Source organism: Bombus terrestris, chromosome 3, assembly GCF_910591885.1.
Source record: "Bombus terrestris chromosome 3, iyBomTerr1.2, whole genome shotgun sequence".
Lineage (NCBI taxonomy): Eukaryota > Metazoa > Arthropoda > Insecta > Hymenoptera > Apidae > Bombus > Bombus terrestris.
Window position 1 is genome coordinate 5,042,583 of NC_063271.1, and position 19,377 is coordinate 5,061,959.

General features: G+C 38.1%; 1 protein-coding gene across 6 annotated transcripts in view; it reads left to right on the forward strand.

The window, feature by feature from the left end:
• Nucleotides 1-19,377, forward strand: part of LOC100651791 (NAD(+) hydrolase sarm1) — a 139,365-nt gene that overhangs the window by 117,722 nt on the left and 2,266 nt on the right. For 5 of the 6 annotated variants that reach the window (XM_012320599.3, XM_048404016.1, XM_012320598.3 and 2 more), the window contains exons 5-10: nt 1,612-1,779; nt 13,930-14,031; nt 16,351-18,348; nt 18,440-18,606; nt 18,844-19,053; nt 19,156-19,197. In XM_012320599.3, the coding sequence (XP_012175989.2) occupies nt 1,612-1,779; nt 13,930-14,031; nt 16,351-18,348; nt 18,440-18,606; nt 18,844-19,021 (2,613 nt within the window). In that variant the 3' untranslated portion in view covers nt 19,022-19,053; nt 19,156-19,197. The remainder of the gene's footprint in view (nt 1-1,611; nt 1,780-13,929; nt 14,032-16,350; nt 18,349-18,439; nt 18,607-18,843; nt 19,054-19,155; nt 19,198-19,377) is intronic. The other variant, XM_012320596.3, reaches the window with a different exon arrangement.

The following is a 19,377-nucleotide window of genomic DNA, read 5'->3' on the forward strand; positions in this document are numbered from 1 at the left end:
TGGTGAAAGATAAAGAAGCAGTATTTTGACGAATAAAAATAGGGAAAGTAATTTGGGTAAAAATTTAGCTTTCTTTGGAATTTTTAATGAAGCGGAGTGCCATGCTGCGTGCATTGATTTGTGTGTATTGATTGAGTTGTAGTATGGCAGTTGAAGAATTGAAAGTACTCAGTTTACAGTTGATCGTCAGTAAGGTAAAACACAAAATTACAATTCACGTGTCACGTAAGAGCAAAGCCAAATCCTACAACGAACAATTTGTACCGTGTCTTCGTACTTATAAAAACGATCTTATCTAGACATTCAATTTATCTTTCATTCTTTTAAACACTGATCTATACAGAGCCTAAAAACTTAAAAAGGAAACCAGGAGAAAGACCTAAGCGATGTATAGTATTACAATAAATTATATTTTATCGATTGAAGAATTTTTTCAAAGTTATGAAATATAATGCAATACAATGCAATACATATAATCTGATATAATACATTCTAAATCTCGCCAAGTCTCGTGATCATTTTATTATAAGCTTAAAAGTCCTAGAAACTCTAATTGTGACAATTTATCGATGAAAGCTTAGTTTTGGAATCGAGTCATTTTCTGTTCGAAATTGCGCGTGAAATAATCGATGTCTCGTGAAGATTGCGATGCTGCGCAATGTTTGGCCGAAGGTGCGGTTTCCTCTAGGTAGTCTAGGTCAAGGACTTCGAGTCTATCTCTAGGTAACTCCTCTAGCCAAGCTATCAATGACGTATCTATTCGGGACATAGTATTATCATCCAAGATCCGTTTATTTATCCTGGCATTTCATTGTTTATAATATTATTATACGTAGAATGACAGTCGGTTTCGTGTCGCTTATTTTTAATCGACGAATGTCACGCCTTAGTCCCTCAAGAGCTGAACTCTTTCCGCTTGAATTATATTTTTAACTTCATTTTCGTGACGGCAAGGTCGGTGTTTCTACCCTCTTTCGCAAACTTAGGATAATATAGTCGAAAAATTAACGATCCTCCATTAATCTCCTCAGTCTTATTAACCTTTCTAAATCATTTACGCCCTGAGTAAAATTTCGCTCGCGAATATTTCTCAAGTGAATTTTTATTTTGAAAATAAACCTGAAAAATCTTTTGGATCTAAATCTCCTTAGAACCAGACGCATACCAATGCCATTTAACGAAATTAGACTTGTGTCTGTCCATTAAGCGTAAATCTCCGTAGAATCAGACAACTTGCGCCAATGCCATTTGGCGCGATTTTGGGCAGAGTTTCCATCTGAAGACAATGTTTCGCTTTATTCTACAAATTCTGCGTTTCTCTTAGCAACCGTGTGATACCTCCTCGCTGAGTCAAATCACCCTACCATAGGGTTGTTCGAATCGTTTTCTCGTTTTTGATAGTTTCTCTTGCTGGATCCTGGAATACACGACATTTTCTCATTCTTTCGTTATTATACGAGAGACTGATGACATCTCGTAACATACAAGTTTGATCGTCCTATGCAAAGATGAAAGTTACGTTACAAGATGTGGAAGGTTGGGCGACTGAAAAATTAACCGATCTTACTGTAACATGGACATTTATTAATCTTCGATTCGTTTGAATTGCAGGTTGTTACGGACGGCTTTAGCGCTGAAAAAGCGACGGCGAATAGCGCCGAGATGAGAGCTTTACAAGCTGGCGACGTCTCGTACAAGGAGCAAAGCGCCGCGACGGCGGCCAGGGCGCGCGTCGAACTCGATGGCGTTTCCGCTGAGAAGAGCGTCGCCGCTGCAAGGGTGAGTTTACCATAAAATTGTCTCTGACAGTTTGATAAACTCTCGCGTATTTCACATACATTAGAACCTCTTAACTTACCGCGAAGATCGTGATAAATCATTCTAATAGGGTGCCGTATAGCGAGATCCAGAATAGCCAGATATGTAAAAATGAATGTATTCGTTAAACGCGAGCTTTACGAGCTAGCTGTAGAATTTCAATAAAGATTCTTTATCTCTTGCAAGGTCTACGATTGAGATCATGGAATTTCAGAATTGAGGTCTAGAAATGTGATGTATTTTACTCTTAACTCTGCAGTGTTATATATTAGGTTGTCGGAAAATGTGTTTTTTACAACATTGCACCTTCGTAGAAACGCGAAACCAAGTCTGCGGAATGTCGCGGTGTTTATCTCAACAGAACAAAATGGATCGTACGTAATTTGACAAAATAATATAAAACAAAGAAACGTTGTGCGTCTATTATTTTCTCATAAAACGAAAGAAACTTTTCGGACAACCTAATAGATATGTATAATTGCTTTCTTAGTATATTGGAGAACTTTGTGCTATGTAAGAAAATTTTAATATGAAATATGAATACGCAATACTAATAGTCACGAGTTTGATAACAGAACAAATGAAATTCGACAACCAAACTATCCTATCGATAAGAAGTTATAAAATTGAGAAAGAGGAGTTTGCTCTTACGATTCTTCGATTCGCCAATGATACGTTGTAACGATTCGCTAGAAATGATTATACAAGAGAGCGCACAATGTACGAATAACAAAGAACTGCCGTTTCTTCGAAATATCTGAAACGAAAATGAATAGAGCTGGCAGTTGTAAGATCAAAAAATAAATAATCCATTCACAAAGAGCGAATTGTAACATCTATAGATAGCAGAACACTTGCAGCAGTCTGTGTCCAATAAGATTTGGAATTTATTCACACGAAGTGAAACCTATTTTCCTCAAACTAGCTGTAAGTATCTTTCGTCTATTGTTATCGCCACGAATGTAGTTGAAAAGCAAATATCGCGATATCGGTTGGTTCCGGACGATCCACCGGAAGGCGTTGCACTGGGTGCGGCCTAAACTCAACTCGCGTACAATAGTTTGGCACGAAACTGACCGAGCTCTAGCAGAGAGGAACTTGCCTTCCCATGGGTCGTTGACACGATCGCTTCTCCTTGCTGATGATCTCTCGCGTTCGAACACTGACTGTTCTCACGCGATCGACGCATAAACATTTTCTTAAACGTCTCCGATGTTCGGGGAAACGCTGAGCCATTACTGCTTCGTTGGAACTTCGGCACATGTGTCACCATGAGAGAAATCTGGAAGATTCGACTATCGATCTGATTATAATTCGACAAATGATTTTCTCACGGAATTAATAAAGCGTTTCTTAGCGATCTTTTTCTTCTAACGATGTTCGCTTTAGGATTGTTCGATTAAGAAAGATAGAAACTAAATTAGGAATTGAGAATTTACATTTTGGAAATTACCATTCTGTCGCATCTTTCTGCGCTTGTAATCATTTCTATTGACAATAATCTGGAAGTAGTTTAAGAAGAAATCGTTTTAAATATACGAAACTAAGATAATTTTCTCCTAATAAATTCTAATCGCGTTTCTTTTCGCCCTCCGGCGACAAAACATCAACAGAGTTATCCGATCTTTCAAATTAATTATCAAACAACATCAAACATTATTATCCGAGCTTCTATTGCGGTATCATCAAACAGAAATAATCAAGAAGTAATTAACAACTGCCCAATTACGAAGTGTTTTGTTGAAGATAATAATAACAAGCGTGGAATATTCTTATAATCACTCGATTCTATATATATGGCCGATTTTCGAGAAACACCGATAGCTTATCTTGAATCGATCAACAACTGTCGTTATTATATATTCATCCTCGTCTCAATTTCTTCCTACGTGGTGCGCAATGTCGAAGTATGTTCCAAGAACGCGTTGAAAGTATGTAGGTTTGTGAAATGGGGTTATTTGTCCGGTGAAAATCGTCGAACTCGCGTAAACCGCGAATCACAGGGCCTCGTTGTCCATTATGCGAACAACGTAACTCGTTTTCACCGGATACTCGTCTATTTACGCAACGTCCATGCGCTAAATTTAACCAGCGTTTTTCACCAGGCCACGTAGCTTTTGAGTCAGCTAGGGAATTTTTGACACAGAGCCACTGACTGCTACCACGATGCACGATGTTGTGTTGCTGTCTCAATTTATCGATGGCAATTCGACGTCCTGTTACGTCTCTTCCTCACTTTCTCTTTCTGTCTGTTCTCTCTTGCAATGTACAACTAGGTTAGGTTTATCTCTTTCTTGGAAGGTGGGGTTAGGTTAGGTTGATCTTTCCTTGAAAGGTAGAGTTAGGTTAGGTTGATCTTCCTTTGGAAATTAGGGTTGGATTAGGTCGATCCTTTTTCAAACATAGGGTAGGTTAGACCAATCTATTTTTTAATATTGCGATAATTTGAATCTCATTGTGACAAAATGAACAGTCCCTTACGGTATATTGTACATTTTTCGTTACAGGATACCATATTAACTGCAGATACATTATTTTCTTAAATTGTTAGGCTATGGTTTGCTAATAATAAGTAGATGAAGTTATAAATCGCTAACGTAGATTTTGGCAGTAAAACAGTACGTGATAATGAAAGAAAAGAAGTTTCTGTAGTTGTTTACCCCACTCAATATTACCAGTTACTTCAGCTCTGCTACCAACCTAGATCACCAGACATAAATCAACTATATAAATCCGTACTCCGATCTACTCGACGTTGTAATACATTCTCGTAAAATACAGAATCCTCGACACCAACTACCAAACAATGTTAAAGTAAACAATTGTCGCGAAACGCGGACGGGAGCAGCCTGGAAATAGCCACACTTCGAATTTATCGCACGTGGAAGCCTCTTCCACAATTTAATGGAACGTTCGCGTGTCTACCCTTAAGACGATGGATTTTCCCTGGTTGCCGCGTGCCGTTCCCTCGAAATCGCGTGTCCTTACGCGAGCCTTGACCTGTCCAAGGTTCTTTTCGCTATAAATCTACCCTGCTAACACGCGTCTCCTCGATCGATCGGTTTCTAAAAATTTGTACGTGTTAGCGTAGTTTTCTGTGACAAATCGAGGAGTCCGTCATAGAAACTACCCCTGCGTAATTTATCGATTCTTTAAATGGTGAGCAGTGGAACGAAACATATGGAAAATGTATATGTTTTCCTGGAAGAAGACAGGCATGGACAAGGATCATCTTTCAGAGCTTTATGCTATGAGGCAATATTTAAAATAGGGAGTACAGTTTTGGAACTCGAGAATGTTTCTTAGAAGTAGTTCAAGTAGCCACGCAGCTTCTGGAAATTGGATTATTCAAACGGTTCGATACAAGAAAGTTCTATTACCGATCGGCCATTGGATGGTTCCAAAAATTGCATTCAAAGTAACCGCAGTTGTTGGCAAACACGTTTAGAGATTATTACGTGTGGTTGCATTTTCAGATGAATCACTGGATGCACGTGTCCTGTTACGCATGTGGCTTCGATCGAATGAATCATAGCTATCAGCTGGGAGAATTTTGAGATTGAAAGAGAGAAAGAGAGAGAAATTTGGAGTTCGTTACAAGGTTGAATATCTCGATCGATATTCTTATGGACTCTTACAACAGCAAAACAAGTAGAAAAATATCAAAGAAATTAACTGTTCTCGAATTTGCAGAGACTGTAGCTTCGATAACTTTGATTCTAAAATGTATTTTCATTCGAAACGAAATTTAAGTTTGATCAAAAAAGAAAATTCGACGAGCAATTCGAAGATAAACTGATACAAATGACAAAACGTTCAATTTGAAAAAATACTAATTTCCAATAGAAAAATCTGTACGCTTCTAAACATCAAACATCTACGAGAAACTTTTACACTTTTGGAGGATCGTAATAAAACTCGTCGCATGAAATATTAGAAATAGACTTGATAAACTGGATCTTTTTTTTTGAAAAAAGAATTTTGAAGAAAGAGACGAATGTCTCCCACGCGCAGAGATGTTTCCATGGAGATGAAATTTCCCCTCGACTCACGAGGGTGAACGCGGTTCAAATGGAATAAACGCGGAACAAACAGCCCGAACGATCGATCGGCGTTTTCCCGAGGGCAAGGCAGTTGGTTGCTGGCACTGTTAAAGGTCGGTTCGCGTGTGTCGATGGGGCAGCAGTTGTCGAGCTTAACACGGAGATATTTCCCCGTTTTAAGGCCCAAAAGCGGCGCAGAACGGCGAAGAATCATGGCTAATGAAAGTTTTGCTAATAAATCGCCGAGAATGGTACGATTAAAATATTTCAATTCGATCTATAACACAGTGATTTCACTTCGACTATGATGTCATGAGAATTGATCGTTTCTTTAGCTATTCTCGTAGCTAGTTTTCAAGAAAGGGATTGTTAAGTTTACGTGCATGAAGAAAGAAACTTGGTAAACGATAAAATCGTACGACGATTGTTCAACGAATACGTAACGTAAAAATATGTATCTTTATACGAAATTATTACGTCGTGGTATCATGAGTGAATCTGTTTTTTTGTGAATGTGAAACATTCGTCGCCTAGCAACGTTACGTACTTGAAAATTTGTCTACAACACGGTAAATAATTCTGTAAGAAACAAAGTTGTTTGAACGTCACTGGGACGTATTGTGTATTAAATGATAGTCTGAATGGTGCCAAGTATTTCGCGGGGGTCCAAGAACGATTTACTTCGTTGCGCAACATCGTGTCTTTGTACTTGTTTTTCATAGCGCGGTTCATTCAGCGATGAACACTCATACAGTGAGATCAGCCCTCAAATTTTCGGTCGGATTTTCGGGAATCGGTGCCAACGAGAAACGTGGATGTCACCGATATCTCCGCACAACCGAAATAGAGCTCGACCGCGAAACTTGTCTCGGGTAAATTGCCAGCATCTCCTCTAATGTTTCTCAAGGACACGTTCAAGGCCTCCAAAGAGAGTCCACGAAAACCTCTCTCGACCGGAAGACTCATTTTCCTTCGATCGAGATCGATATTTATCATCACTAGACCGCGGATATTTATGGAAATTTATATTTTCATGAAAACAAAAAGGCAGGATCTAATGGGAGATTAATTTCACTTGTTAAATATTATAGCGAATACCATCTATATAGAAGTTTGGATATTTTATATATTTTTCCATATTACATTTTTACACCTTCGACCCTCCGATTTGCATAACTGAAAAGTTCTACCCATTTCTATCTATATCGGTAAAAAATGACAGGTTTCGGGAGTTTATTTCGAAATATATCTATGTAAGATACCATAAATTACAAACTTTTCTTATCGTTTCATTATTTTAATATTTTAGGAAAGTTTAGCTCCGCGATAAAAGAAAAGCAATCGAAGAACGAACGAAACCAGAGATCCCATCGACTACGTTACAAATGTCCGTATAAAGTATCGAAATAAAGAGAAAATCTATAAACTATCAACGTTTATGTTATAGAATAGACGAAGGATAGCGCTTAAATTTTCCATAAATGAGCTACAATCCGCATACTAGATAAATTATAGCGTATTTAGAAAATTAATCAGAGAAGGAATCTTAGTAATTAAAGTCCGAGAAAAGTATGAAGGAGCAAAGGATTATGGCGAGACGATTACGGAAAAATCGATCGCGGTATTAAAGCATCGTTGATATTGTCGCATTAATTAATTATTGTCGTCTGTCCAATGCAATACAATTTTATATATAGAAAGAGACCGATAGCGTTATCGTGTGCTCGACTGATAATGATTCATGAAAGCAATTTTTACCAAGCTTCCTTCTGGTTCTTACGCCCTGATCGTTTCTCTATTCAAAGAAGACACGATCTTGTTTTTCTGATTTGAAAAAATGTCGATAACGTTATCGGATGGATAAAGAGAAATGCTCGCTTACCCGAAGAATTTACTCGAATGATCTTAAAACGACATTACGAAATATTCCAGGACAATTAATTTTTGAAGAAGTGGAACTTCAAAGATTATCACGTTCAAAAATTGCATGATTCGAAAGATAGAAAATACCAGTATCCGAGAACCGCGTCGTTCGAAAAATATAATTCCATGTCAATGCGAAATTCAGATGTTCGAACTTTCTATGTAAATATTTGGCGATTACGCTAATAGCAGAAATGTTGCACGACTATAGTGTCACACGCAGGATTAAATTATTTATAAGCGCATCCGCCGAAATAGCAACGTGTTAATAAGCTCTTGTTAACAAAGAATACCTGTCGTCTCGTTGGCACGCGAGATAGTCTACGACAAAGTGTTCGTTGTCTTCCAATGTACGTTACTTATTGTTTATGACGAAATTTGAAACCGATGCAGTGTAATATACACGTATAAACCAGAATATAGTACGAAAGTGTAGGTGTAATCGATCCACAATACACTACAGTCAACGTCTACCTTAATATTCCAAAGTCAATATTATTAAATCCCATCACTAGATGAATTTACAATATTCGAAACGCAATGTTCGTTCTTTGATCTTTCTTCGAGCCAACCGAATGGGAAAACCAAATCCAACAAAAACAACGAACTAAAGTGAACGAATGACGCTAATTTGGTTTCCCTCGTCATCACGGTCTCTCATCGGCCATTCTTTACATCGCGGAAGCGTCTGTTTGAACTATTGCACAACGTTGGCCGTGCAGGTATCCGAAAATTCGCGACAATCCATGCATCGGTACGAGTGATACAACCGTTATTTTTAGTCGTGGAGAAATAGAAACAACGCCACGGGATCGCAACGAAAAATCCGGGCTCACTCGTGTTCGTGTTTGGCCACGGTGCAGTAGAGATTCTGAACGAAATTGAACGCTCGTGGATGTCTCGTTGCTTAGTCTGGTCGCTTAGAGCGTCGCAACGACTCTATCGGACCTGTCGGTGATCGCTTTCACTCGCTGTGATTTCATATTACTTTTAATATCGTTATATTTTTTGGGCGGGAGGGAAGAGCGGTGAAAAAGAGGAATAAACGATGGTATTATCAGAGAAGCTGATATCGAGGTTTATCTTATCGATTCGATGATTAAAATTCGATCTGATTGTGAGTCACGTTAGTCGTGTAGTTTGTTATATAGTTCGAATTCCATGAACAGAGTGTTAGTGAGTTAAGGAGGATAAAAAAATTCATGGTATCTTAGAGTATAATATGTACTCCAGTAGAGATGAGCGCACCGTGGCCAGTGCATCGCGGCGTCATGCATCGAAAAGTGTTCGATCGAGAACACGTGGTAAGTGATTGTGTGTGCTTTATCGTCGGTGGTAAATTCCTTGTACGTTGGAACTTTCGTGCAAGATGATCAGCGGTGAGTTTATTGCAATTTTTACGTTTATATTTTTCCAGTGCATCAAACTTGTTCTTCCAATGGAGATTAACATTGGAAGAGAATTCCATCCAAGCGTTATGCGTACGCTTTGCACAACACTGTATAGAACTGAGTAGATTATTGGACTGGAAATCAGAAATTTAGGAATTTGTTGATCAGAGTAATAAAGCTAGGAGTTTGACGGATAATCGAGATCCAACTGAAAGAATACAAAAATCGTTTTGCATTGTCGTTGATAAAGAAACGCAGGTGTTGCGTCGATATTCGTAAGAAGAGCGTGATTTATCTTTCGTGATACGAAGTAAATAGACGGATTTTGATCGGATGATATGTAAGGATATGTAAGATTTCTCTTTGGCAATTCGTTGATATAATTCCGCGTAATGGAGGCTTTCTTTTGATGACGTTCAATCACTTCGTTCTTACGTATTATTCTTAATATTATTCTTGATGTTATTCTTGATAAGATTAAGGGTGACAAACATCTTTTTCTTGGTCGATAACCAAGTAAATTTTCTAATCATTTTAGTATCTAATCTTACGTTATATTGATTTACGTATCTATAAAACAAAAGTAAAGTTATCACACTTAGCATTGAAGAATCACAGGAAATGACACGTTCCTTATTCAACCTATGTTTCCAACATTTTCTTCCAACCTAAAACAGCTATCGTTTGCTTCGTTTTCTAACTCATCTTGCACCCATCACATTCGATATTTATAAAATCTGCATATTTGTCGCTATTGAATTTTCAACTTAATTCCGATTACAAAATCTCAGAAAATTTCATGTCAATCTTTCCATTATTTCCTTCGAAGATACAATATGTATTTCTTCTTCGCTTTATCAAATCAACACGATACCAAGTACACAAATTCCAACTTAATCCGACCACCATAACTCAACGATGGTCGATGAATGTTTCGGTGAACCAAGTGGCATTTATTTTCACTCGAGCCAGCTATTTGAAAGTCGCGTGTAGCTGACGTAAACGATCGTGGAAATATCTGTAGGCGGATGGCCGGACGAGTACATTTAAATTTGTCGAATTTGTTTACACGCGCGCGGCTATTCTAATTCAGCGAGTTCGCGCTTCTGCGAATAATAGAACAGAAACCTCGTGATTTTTAACGAAGCGCGAAAAATTGTCCACTCGGATGATCGGCTTCGGCAGCTTCAACGATACGATCCAACGGTAGAGAGCGATAAAAAGAGACGTGCAAATTTATTCACCACAACCACCCTCCTATGCCAAGTTGCGACCGACTACATCTTGGATTAAAAAAAGAGAAACGTTACGTCGCGTTTCTGAATTTACAAGTTATTTATGAGTCGATAAACAAGTTTGTTATAACCATCTTATTCATTCGACTTATTCATTCAAACATCACGATCTTCGTATCCGCACTTTTACCCTAGCAATGTATCTACATACCCATTCACATTAATTGAAACTTACACAAAAGAATTGTACGTAATCATCGTTCGACCAAATATTACGTTGTAATTCACTGTATCCGCCATTCAATTAAGTCACGGCTCTTTACACCAACTCAAATAAAAGAAACAAATTATGATGCTATTTCGAGAAAACCTTCTAAAGATTGGTAAGAACCAAAGGAATCTTCTCCACAGTAATTTTTAACGATGTCCGTGCAATCGTTTGCTTTACAGCAATCCAAAACCATCGCAAGTTACGTTGCTATTTCGTAAGAATCAATCGTATAATATCGTATGATACGATTATGAATCGTCAACATTTCTCCTCCGTTCGCTCTCTTACTGTAACACCTCGTATTTACCAAAAATGCATTAAATATCCGTCGTTCAACCCTTGAATCACGTCGCTAAACGCTGATGCAAAACCATCAGAAATTATAATTCCACTCGGAGAACATGTTTCAAATACAGCTAATTATTAATTACTCGCGATTTCTCGGTGAAATCGCACTTTAAAGTCCAAGAAACAAATGATAAGACGATGGTGGCACGTGGGGACTCGTGTTGGCGCGTAAGGTGGCAGGGACGAGCGAAACACGGAGAACGACGCTGGCCGACCTCGTGACGATACGCTCGGATTATATTTAGAGAAATACGTCAGAAGCCGGAGCGCGCGCGGAGTGGTCGAGCCGCGGCCGATGAGCTTTCGACGGACCAGACTGTTATGGAACTGTGTCGCGGAAGCTCGTCCCCGAGGTTTTCCGCCTCGATGCTCGTTGGACAGCTTCGTTGGACTTTCTTCGACGTTTGACCATCGTTTCAATTCCATATTTATTGGTACTCGAATTTTTTCGAATTTTTTTTTTTTAGTGAATAATAATTGTTAAGTGCGTCTTGACAGATTGGTGTTATTAAGTTGAAAAATTTTTCAATTTTGTTTTATGTCTGCTGATGCTGACGCAGACTGAAAATTTACGTCAATAGTTGTATTTACCGGTGTTCAAAATTTTTCTTAGTTTTTTGTGATCGGTTGCTAAGTGTTTTTTCTTTTTTTTATTGGTGTTAAATCGAAGGACATTTCTTCATTTTGTGTTATATTGACGATGGAAATTTAAGGACTTGGACGGTTCACGTTAATCGTTGTATTTATTGGGAACTTTCTCGATTTTATTGGAATTGATATGTTATCCGATGAAGCTGCGTATTGATTTTCCTCGATGAAAGTATGATTAGTAATCTAGACGAAAGATAGCAAGTGGCATTGAGATCAAGGGGCAATATTTGCAGAACGTTTTTCATGTCGACGCTTACCAATGTTCAATCCGAAATGTTTCCAATCGCTCTTGCACACTTTCGTATAGAAGAAACGTAATATAAATTGAATGTTCTAAAGAACAAACGCATTATTAGAAACACGAAACTGTCCGGATTGCCAGACAGTGGAACGAGAAACATCATATTTTTTCTAAAGGTTCGCTCCGAAAATAACATTGTTAAAATAGTAATCTTTTCATAAATAATTCACGAATACTAGAAAGAAACACCTGTTTTATTTTTCATAAAAATATAATGCACACATATGCGACTGTTGGACATTCTGATTAATTATTCATGAAAGAATTTCATTCATTCAAAAATATTTATTCGCACGATAATATTCTACTTATCTTCTGAAATTGTGGTTGAAGCAAAAAAAAAAAAAAAGAAATCTAAAAGCTTGCAACGAGCTCGACAAATTTTTCATTTCTGATTTCTCATTCGACAATACTCAAGAATAATATCGACCTAAGTCCTAATTAAAAACGATTTAAATATGCAAAAATGCACAGAATGTCCAAAGAAAAATGCCTGTTATAGCATCTACCAAGGGATGAAACAAGTCTCTATCTACCTTCTACTTCGCCAATGATATTTATGAAAATATAAATTTGCATAAACATTAACACTTAAAAATATATTACCGATTTTTCTGCGATCTTATACTTTTATAAAGAGAACCAGTACTCCCTCCACTTTCGAGAATTTTATATATTTTAATATACCTATATTATGTTATAAATTTCTGCGCCATTGAATTTATCAAAAGTATTTTACACAATTTGCATAATTATTATTTCATTAATATCAATATCTGCGTAATTCTTATGGATAAAAAAATCTATTTATAGGTATAAAAAGACCACAATTAAAATTTTTATCTGCGTTATCGTCCCACTATGCACCACTAAGAATCAGATCATGTAGTCTCAGTCTCAACGAGACGTTTTCGCAACGATAATTGCGCGAAAGAAGTCTCGTCCAGTAGACTCGACAAGAGCTCAGAAGCGTCTCGATTAATAAGAGTTCTCTCGCCGTCACGATAAAACGATGGAAATCTGCTGCTACTTGGAAGTCACAGTGGCGCAATTGTGGCTCGCGTTCCGATGTTATCGGATCTCATCCGCGAATTAGCGTCGTTATTAGCCAACTCGCAGTAAGTGGATCTTCGATGTCACGCTAATTCCTTACAACACGCGTCTCGATATTAAATATTCGTGTCTGCAGTCCGTTGAAATTACAGTCTATCATCGACGCGTTTACTCGAAATATTCTCCAGTTCTTTGAAGTTCCTCGATACTGTTTCGCAACTTTATGTGAAATATTCTCGGAACGTTTTTGGAATTTCACTCACTGGCGACTTTTGCCCAACCTGTTTGGCGCTTTTGTTTTTGTATACCGAAATCTCGCGATGTTTGGAGGTTCCCTCTCGATTCGAAATGATTTGGCAACACGAACCAATGAAGCTTTAGTTGGATTTCCTAGAAGTATTTTTAAGCATCGATTTTCTGCGAATATGCACTCTATTACGTGGAGCTTGCTATTTTCGATCGAATTTAATCCAGTTGCTAAATTACGAATTGCTTTTATTCTGCTTGCTGGCATTAAGTTTTGTTCTTCGTTCTAAGGGTTTATATCTTTGTGATGTATAACTATGACAATAATATAGTTTGCAAAGGATCTGTGGTGTATTTTTATTTAGCTGTTTACTCGATGAAATATTTCAAGGCTACGCTTTCTCAAAGTATCTTTCCACGTTCCTTTCCCTCCTCGAAACAATCTTGTAGTAAATTGAAAAATGCTAGAGATATTTTTAAGCGTTTGTGTCGTCTTTGAAATAGTTTTGAAACGTTATCTTCACGCAGGTAGTTAAAATAGTTTTGAAACGTTATCTTCGCGTAGGTCGTTGAAAGACGATTTTATGCGGCTCGTGAGTCTAGAGCTCGTAAAAGTATTAATAAAAACCCATGCTTCTGTTTGTTGCAGGAACAGAGAAGCCTAAAAGCTGGCGATCTGTCGCACCAGGAAAGCAATAACATGGCTGCATCCACGATGAAGCTACAGAGCGATTCCTTCAGTTCGGAGAAAGTAAGAGAAAGAAAAACAGAAAATAACAGCAACGCTCTTTAACAATCACATCTCGGCGTACGAAGTTCAAAAATTGGAATTAAAAGAAAAGACCATTCACAGATATTATCAACAACCAAATAACTCAATAATTCGATTAACACGTTCCTAAGTACGTTATATATATATAATTAATTAGAATTAAAATAATACGAAGAGCATCGATCAATGTTGTAGGTAATCGTGTTCCTATTTCAAAACGTAAACGTTAATATTAACGTCCAGTCGTGCTAGGCGATACAGAGAATATCTAAAAGAGAAACAAAAAGAAAGAGAGAAAAATTAACGTTATTCACAAAAATTCCTCCGTTCCAAGAACTCTATATTTCGCACTATATAAACGTTAAAAAAGAATCGCACGTGATAAATATCCCACAGTTTTCCTCGAAAACCCACGATACCAAGAAACGTCGAAACATTCGATGGTCACCATCAAGTAGAATCGTTCGTGTTTGGCCAGCCACCAAGCAAACATTCGAAAAGCACGAGTCCTGTACCGTTCAACGACCAATATATTCATCCTCCGTTATGCTATTTGGCACATGTGCAGACTAGAGGCGCGTCCTAACGCTCTTCGTAAATTTATACGCCATCATCTCCGTCGTGAAAAGTGGGATCTGCAAATTTAAACAGTGACCAGCTTGCGTCGACGTTCAGTGTTTCTCGATTTCCCGACCGGTAGCTCGACACCGTGTCCCGGAAGACGATGGAATCCACCGCTATGCTGCGGAAGTGTAGCCTCGACTCGAAATTGGTAGCCGTTGTTCTCAGCTTTCTCATAATTCTTTCTTCGAATCTTCTTCGTGTTGGTTATTGGTTTGGATCGATACGCTCGTAGAGAATGTTCAGTCGTGTGGTTTAAATGACGAGATAACTCGATGTTGAAACATTAAATACAAAGAATGTTCGTTAAGACGCTCGGTACTAACTGATTCGCTAAAGACTGTGTATTGATCGCTATTAAAATCGCTCGAGACTGGGACTGAAAACTGGTTACCTTACGATCGCGTTCGTTTATTTATACTAGTCAGGAGAAAATTTAAATTCGTCTTTGTTTCACGTTTGCTCGTAGTGGCCACATTGTGTTGCCGGAGTTTACTTATTATTATTACATTATATATGTCTTAACCATGTTGATACTCCGAGGCGAAACAACATGATTCGAATTGTCCTGTAGCTCATGTGTCGCTAAACGCTCCTTAAAGAAAAAGCGAGCGTTTCAGAGGAATTTGAGACCTCTTGGAGCTTTCATTGAAGGATAATTCTTAAGAAATGGTGAGCTTCGAAACTTTGGAGATCCTTTTCGTAGATTTGGAGAATTTTTTAAAGAAAAGTTTCTTCGAGAGAAATAGATTTTTATCGTCGTCGTGTTTTGTCGTTTTGTTAATTTTTTCGGTAAACTATTTTATCGAAAATCGTGAGATAAATAGATTAGGATAAGTAGCGCCGAGCTTAAATCAATTGAAAACAAATAGAAACGTGTAGAATATCTGCTAGAAAATTCTAGCAAATATATCTGATAGTATCTAATTAAACTGAAAATATATATATATCAGAGAGTATCTTTTCTTTATCTAATCCAGAAGCTTCACCGTAAACTCTTCTGATTATTGAATAAACCACGTGATACGGAACACTTTAAACCGATATTTGATAATTACGACAGAAAGAGAGCGTGATATTTGGTGTGGATTCTAAACAATAGACTTAAGTCGAAGATGATGTAGATTAGCTTTTAATCAGCGATAATAGAGAAGGAAGAGTAGTGGAAAAGTTTGGGATGTTCCGTCGTGCTTGATGCGTTACGTAGCGATACAGAAATAATAAAGATACGGGGAGCGGACGTGGCACAGTAGTGATAATTCTCTGTGACGCCAAGTTACGGCATGTTCAGCGCCAACCTAAAACGTTTATTCTAAAGATTGACGATGTCCTTTGCGTCTGATGATTCGTATGATCAAGAATGATTCATCTATATTAAAATTTCCGGAAAACTTTTCATTTCTTTCAGTCGTATTTAAAGAGTTTGTTTTACGCTTTAGGGTTTAAAAAGAGAAAAGACGAATTATTTTCTTTTTATATTCAAAATTTCCACAAGTTGTGAGAAAAATGACGAAAAAAGATATTTACACTCATTTTGATAAAAGGTTTACATTCGTCGTTATTATTTACGAATTACGAGAAAAATAGAGAAACATTGTATTCACAGCTTCATTGCAATTTTGAAACTTCTTAAACAACTTTAACAATTCTAAGAGGGATTGTCTTTTTCCATTTCAGAAAGCTATGGCAGCACAACAACAAAGACAAACGGTCACTTCAACCGGGATCTTCAACCATGAGAAACACATTTCTGCAGCAAGTTCGCAGTCAAGTATCACAATCGCGAAAGGAGTCACCTCAAAATCTTCAATGATCAGCGCAGCGAGTGCAGTGAATCAACTGATGAACGGCATGAGGCCGGCTGAAGATGAACTTCTTTCTCTACCTCTGGACGATCTAGACCTTCTATGCTCAAAATCGAATCCCCAGGATGTCGATCGAGCCATTGCCAAATACTCTAATTTCCTAGATAATTTCGTGGAACGGCTAAAAGCCAACGATTGTAAAAGTGGCAAGGCACCGTTGTTATTAAACAGAGTGAACGAAATCATTAGAAAAGCGTGGGCTGTACCTACTCATGGTCACGAATTAGGTTACACCCTATGTAACACCCTTAGAACGAGAGGTGGTCTTGATTTATTAATGTCCAACTGTATAGCCAGCGATAATGAACTACAGTTTTCTTCGGCCAGATTATTAGAACAGTGTCTGACCACAGAGAACAGGGCACACGTAGTGGAACACGGTTTAGAGAAGGTTGTGAACGTTGCCTGTGTATGCACAAAGAATGCTAATTCGGTGGATCATTCGAGAGTAGGCACTGGAATCTTGGAACACTTGTTTAAACATAGCGAAGGGACCTGCAGCGATGTGATCAGGCTAGGTGGTCTAGATGCTGTTCTATTCGAATGTAGAAAGAACGACATTGAAACGTTGAGACACTGTGCTGGTGCTCTCGCCAATCTGTCTCTATATGGCGGTGCAGAAAATCAGGAAGCCATGATCAAGAGAAAAGTGCCTATGTGGCTGTTTCCACTAGCTTTCCACAATGACGACAACATTAAGTACTATGCTTGTCTAGCGATTGCTGTATTAGTAGCTAATAAGGAAATAGAAGCTGCAGTGTTAAAGTCTGGTACACTGGATCTAGTTGAACCATTTGTAACCTCGCATAATCCCTATGAATTCGCCAAGTCGAATCTAGCACATGCACATGGTCAGAGTAAAAATTGGCTTGAGAGGCTGGTACCAGTACTAAGCTCAAAAAGAGAGGAAGCTAGGAATCTGGCAGCTTTCCATTTCTGTATGGAGGCTGGTATCAAGAAACAGCAGGGCAACACGGAGATCTTCCGTGCGATAGGAGCCATTGAACCGTTAAAGAAAGTAGCTAGTTGTCCTAATGCAATTGCCTCCAAATACGCGGCGCAGGCATTGCGTTTAATTGGGGAAGAGATTCCTCATAAACTCAGCCAACAGGTACCTCTCTGGTCTACAGAAGATGTCAGAGAGTGGGTGAAGCAGATTGGATTCGCGGAATGTGCACAGAACTTTGTGGAAAGTAGAGTGGATGGTGATTTATTGTTGCAGCTGACAGAAGAGAATCTCAAAGAAGATATTGGTTTAACAAATGGTATCAGAAGGAGAAGGTTTACCAGAGAATTGCAGAATTTAAAGAAGATGGCTGATTATAGCAGTAGAGACACGGGAAACTTAAATAGTTTCTTGCAATCAATTGGTCAGGAGTTCTCAATCTACACATACAGTATGCTTAATGCTGGTGTTGACAAAGACTCCATCAGGAATTTGTCTGAAGATCAATTACTGACAGAGTGTGGCATCGCAAATAGCATCCATAGGTTGAGGATATTAGATGCTATTAAGAATATGCAGCACAATCAGTTGGGTTCTTCGGAGGATGAATCACCAGATAAATCCTTGGACGTGTTTGTTAGTTATAGAAGATCAAATGGATCCCAGTTAGCCAGTTTATTGAAAGTCCACTTGCAACTGAGAGGCTTCTCTGTGTTCATTGATGTTGAAAGGTTAGAAGCCGGCAAATTCGACAATAACCTGCTGCAAAGCATCAGACAGGCAAAACACTTCCTCCTTGTGCTGACGCCCAAGGCTTTGGAAAGGTGTATACAGGACAGTGAATGCAAAGACTGGGTTCATAGGGTAAGTTATTGATTCAATTTGTTTTTATGAAATGGTATACTTGCTGATGTTATTAGAAAGGTGGCTTATATGACATTAATGGTGTTTACAGGAGATTGTAGCAGCTCTACAATCACAATGTAATATAATTCCTATCATAGACAACTTCCAGTGGCCAGAGCCTGAAGAACTCCCTGAAGATATGCGAGCAGTTTGTCATTTCAATGGTGTACGATGGATCCATGATTACCAAGATGCCTGCGTAGACAAACTAGAAAGGTAATCATAAACATTTATTAACGCATAAAAGTTAAAAAAAAGACACCCAACACTCTTTCTGATGCTTACAAAATTGAGCTCTTTATGTCTGAAATAATAAATCATTATATTTTAGAAATATCAAACTTTCTGTACTGTACATAATTTCTCTTTTTCTTCTTTTTTATTGATGTTTCTGCAATCTCGAATCTGAATATATGCTGAAGATTTTCTCAAAAGCAAAAATTTGGTTGCCAGGTTTATGCGAGGCGAAATACCAGTCAGATCAGATATCCCAAGAAGCATCGCGCCCAAAGACGTGACGCAACCAAACACACCGGGTAACACAACCATAAGACAGCCACCGAACTATCAACGTATGCACAGTAATGAAAGCAGGGGCAGTGACAAAGACTCGACAGGAGGGAGAGATTGACTAGAGGGCCCGCCCACAGCCATACCGAGCAGGTATCTATCCTTTCCACAAAAATAATATTCATCTAGAGGATTAAACTCTTACTAAATTTTGGAGTGCATTAATTCTAACACAATTCTTTTATTTCTATGCAGCCAGGATTAACAATCACGCTAAAGACAATCAATCACGTCTAGGTCAGTCGAGGAAATTTAATCTTACATTTATGTTGTAATTGATGTCTTATCGGCTTATTCTTCACATAGTCTGCTTTTTTTTCTATTATTATTGTGTATTTTAATTTTTATTATTTATATAGCCATGAAGTGTACTAGATATTTCAATGTGTTTTATCTTAGAATGATTCCTTTACAACA